General features: G+C 40.2%; 1 protein-coding gene across 1 annotated transcript; it reads right to left on the bottom strand.

Moving 5' to 3' along the window:
* Positions 1 to 310: 310 nt before the first annotated feature.
* On the bottom strand, positions 311 to 2,276 carry LOC122083738 (aquaporin AQPAn.G-like). Its single transcript, XM_042651622.1, has 3 exons — positions 2,186 to 2,276; positions 1,522 to 1,618; positions 311 to 1,414 (listed from the first exon to the last, which is right to left on the bottom strand). The coding sequence occupies exons 1-3, from the start codon at positions 2,251 to 2,253 to the stop codon at positions 665 to 667; spliced, it is 915 nt and encodes a 304-aa protein (XP_042507556.1). The 5' UTR covers positions 2,254 to 2,276; the 3' UTR covers positions 311 to 664.
* Positions 2,277 to 3,126: the final 850 nt, after the last annotated feature.

Here is a 3,126-nt window from a genome sequence, read left to right as displayed (position 1 = left end):
GCCTTGGACTATGTGATGGTCTTGGACTCCGTGTGTGAGTGTTTATATCCATTGGATGTGCACCAAATGCCCTATTGCTCCACAGAGGAATTCAATCATTTGACATATGGATGATAATTATATAAATTCAAAAATTTGATATAACCACTTCGATAATTATTTAAGAACTTAAGCTTTATACATATGGTCTATACATATTATATATTGTACATTTATTTATATTCTCCTCTAGTAGAAATAATTGCAAATTATTTAAAAATGTGTAATAAGATATTATCAGATTCAAGTTGAGATATCCGACACTTTGCTAGATACCAATTCAAATAATCAATTGAAATGTCTGTTCAAAATCTGGTCAAATTCGGATAGCGGATATGTTTGTTGGATACAAATTCTATTACAAATGTATGTGCTTCGAATTCGCTCTGTTTACATCCCTAATTAGAAACGTTGCACAAGCCCAAACTTGACATGGCTTTGCATTCCGAAGCCTGGGCTACCAGTCCATTTTAATGGGTTGGGCTAAGGCTAGCTAGCTAGCTGTTGAGGCCTATTGGTTGGTAGGAAAAACAGTATCATGTAGAACATAAAACGCCATTTTATTTAGGACTTCTGCCTTAGTATGGGTTGGTAATTAGAGGTGGTGAGGAAGCTATAACAGCAACTAGTCTTGGGCGTGGAAATGCTGACGTGGTATGACCTTCGTGTAAACATAAAACGCCACACAAGCTATGGCTGGGCCGACCCAGAAGACCCAGTGTCTGTCCCAAAGGTGTCCCCCTCTCACAATAGCCGGTCCAATACACCGTGCAGGGTTCATCCCAGCACCGGCATAACCCTTCTTCGCCGTTACCGTCGTTGACACAAACACCAACAGCCCCACCACGGCTCCGATGATCGAAAACACAATTACAGGCCCACGGGCCTTGGCTTGACGATGATCGAATGCGATCCATACGGAGGCGATAAGTAACACGAAAGTGCATATGGCCTCAAGCCAGAGCGCTGGGCCTGTCTCAATTCCTACAGTGATGGGCCCATCTGGGCCTGGTGCAATAACTGTGAGGGTGCAACCACCAAGTGAGAAGGCACTCTGGATTTTGCTGCTGACCACGGCCTTGAGTGCCAAGGCGCCAAGCACGCCACCGATGCACTGGGCTAAAATGTAAATGACAGCTCGAGTCGCAGAGATGAGGCCGACGAGTGCGGCGGAGAAGGAGATGATAGGGTTGACGTGGCCACCGGAGATTGGGAAGGTGGCGAGGAGCATAATTGTGAAGATGAGGGCGGCGAAGAAGGCTATAAGGAGGTTTGGTGATTTGGTGTCGGTCTCGTAGGAGGAGATGACGATGGTGTCTAGTACAAAAACCAAAGTAGCCGTGCCCAGAAGTTCTGCTATGGATGCTCGCCATGCCTGAAATATATAATAGGGAGAGAGACTCAGAGTGAGGATGAGATAGTAATAATATGTTACAAAAGGCACTTCTCCTGCTTTTTCTTCACTCCGTGGTTTGCACCTACCTGCAAGGAAGAGAGCTCTTCCAATCCCAACCTTTTACTCCAGGTGGTAGCAGGCATTTGCATCTTTCCATCATCTCCACTCTTACTGTCTTCCAACCTGCATAGACCCATAAAGATAAATTATTTTTAAACACTACCAATCAAAATTATTAAATAAATAAAAAAGTATAGAAATGATCCTTGCTACTAGGAAGCCCACAAAGCTCAAGCCAACATGATTTTATGTTATGATACCCTATCAGTCATAAGGAGATTTATCTAACATCGGTTTCGAAAAAAATTTAATATGGGTTGAGAGGGTCTTGGTTCTCTCACCTTAAAATGATTTATGGGGTTGAGTTCTCATAAGATCTGTATCAGTGGTATTAGAGTAATCGATCTTTGATCCCAACCTTTGCATGGAAACGACAACCTAGTATTAAAGTGAAACCCTCAAGAGAGGACTATCTATCGTCGGACAGAAACCCTAAAGTCCGAAATAATTCATCTAACTCTGATTGGTTTGCAGATCCCACACCTCATTCTGATTTTTGGATAAATTTTAAAACAAGAGAAATAAGGAAAAAATAGAGTATAAAGAATAATGATGAGACCGATCCCAAATCCTGGGATTGTCTGGGAATTGATAGGATACTGGAAGTAAGGTAGATAAGCATTTACTTGCCTTGGTGTAGAGGAGAAAGGTTGGACTTGAACTTTGTGGTAGAGACTCTCTTCATCATTTGCAGCCATCTTTTTATGAAGTCGCTTCAGCTTTTTTGAGTTCATTTCGTGTACTTGAGAGCTTAATATAGGGGGACATCCAGCCTCAGTTGCACAAATTGATTGTTCCACCGAAAATACAGATAAGACGCATTTCAATGAGGCTACATGGCCCAGTATTACGTATATGGGTCTCTATCCGACGTTACTACTCAATAATAAAGGTCCAAAAGATAAATTTCTTGGCAGAAGTTGGAGAAAACAGTTGTAGGTATTTAAGGGTAAGGTTTGCTGCCAGGTCGTATAGTCTCTGTACCAATGCAAAGCCAATGAAAAGGCACAAAGAGGCATTTAACATAAGGGTGAAATAGTCATTTAGCCCCTCACTTCTGTGTTTCTTTTTTTCATAAATTATAAACCTCCATTATAGTTATTCAAAATAGAACCTTTTATGAAATAAACCTGAATCTATATTCCCAGTATTGCTCTTTTGCATTGAATGCTTAAGCACAAAATCTTCATAAACCTCAAAAACAAAAAAGTCTTTTTAGTTTTGAAGAAAGAAGTATGATTTTTTGTTTACTCATGGTGAAGGAAGAATCCATTCTATAGGCATTTTTTTAGACCATGTTTAATTTTAAAAATCGGTATTGGTTATAGCATACAGACCATGGTTTCAAGCATTGATATCATATCAGCCATATCGTATTAGTATTGGCTGAAACTGATACTGAAACCTGAGTAATCCAAACTGATTACCTGTATCATTTCAGGGGTATAATAGTAATTTTCTTTTAAAACATAGACAAAAGTAACTAATACACAACGATACGATCTGAATTGATATCACGAATAAATCTATGGTATAGATACTTGGCTGGTACTGTATCAGTGTAACGGTCC

The sequence above is a fragment of the Macadamia integrifolia genome, chromosome 7 (assembly GCF_013358625.1).
Source record: "Macadamia integrifolia cultivar HAES 741 chromosome 7, SCU_Mint_v3, whole genome shotgun sequence".
Lineage (NCBI taxonomy): Eukaryota > Viridiplantae > Streptophyta > Magnoliopsida > Proteales > Proteaceae > Macadamia > Macadamia integrifolia.
The sequence above is the reverse complement of the archived record's forward strand: the minus strand, read 5'-3'. Positions and strand labels throughout refer to the sequence as shown.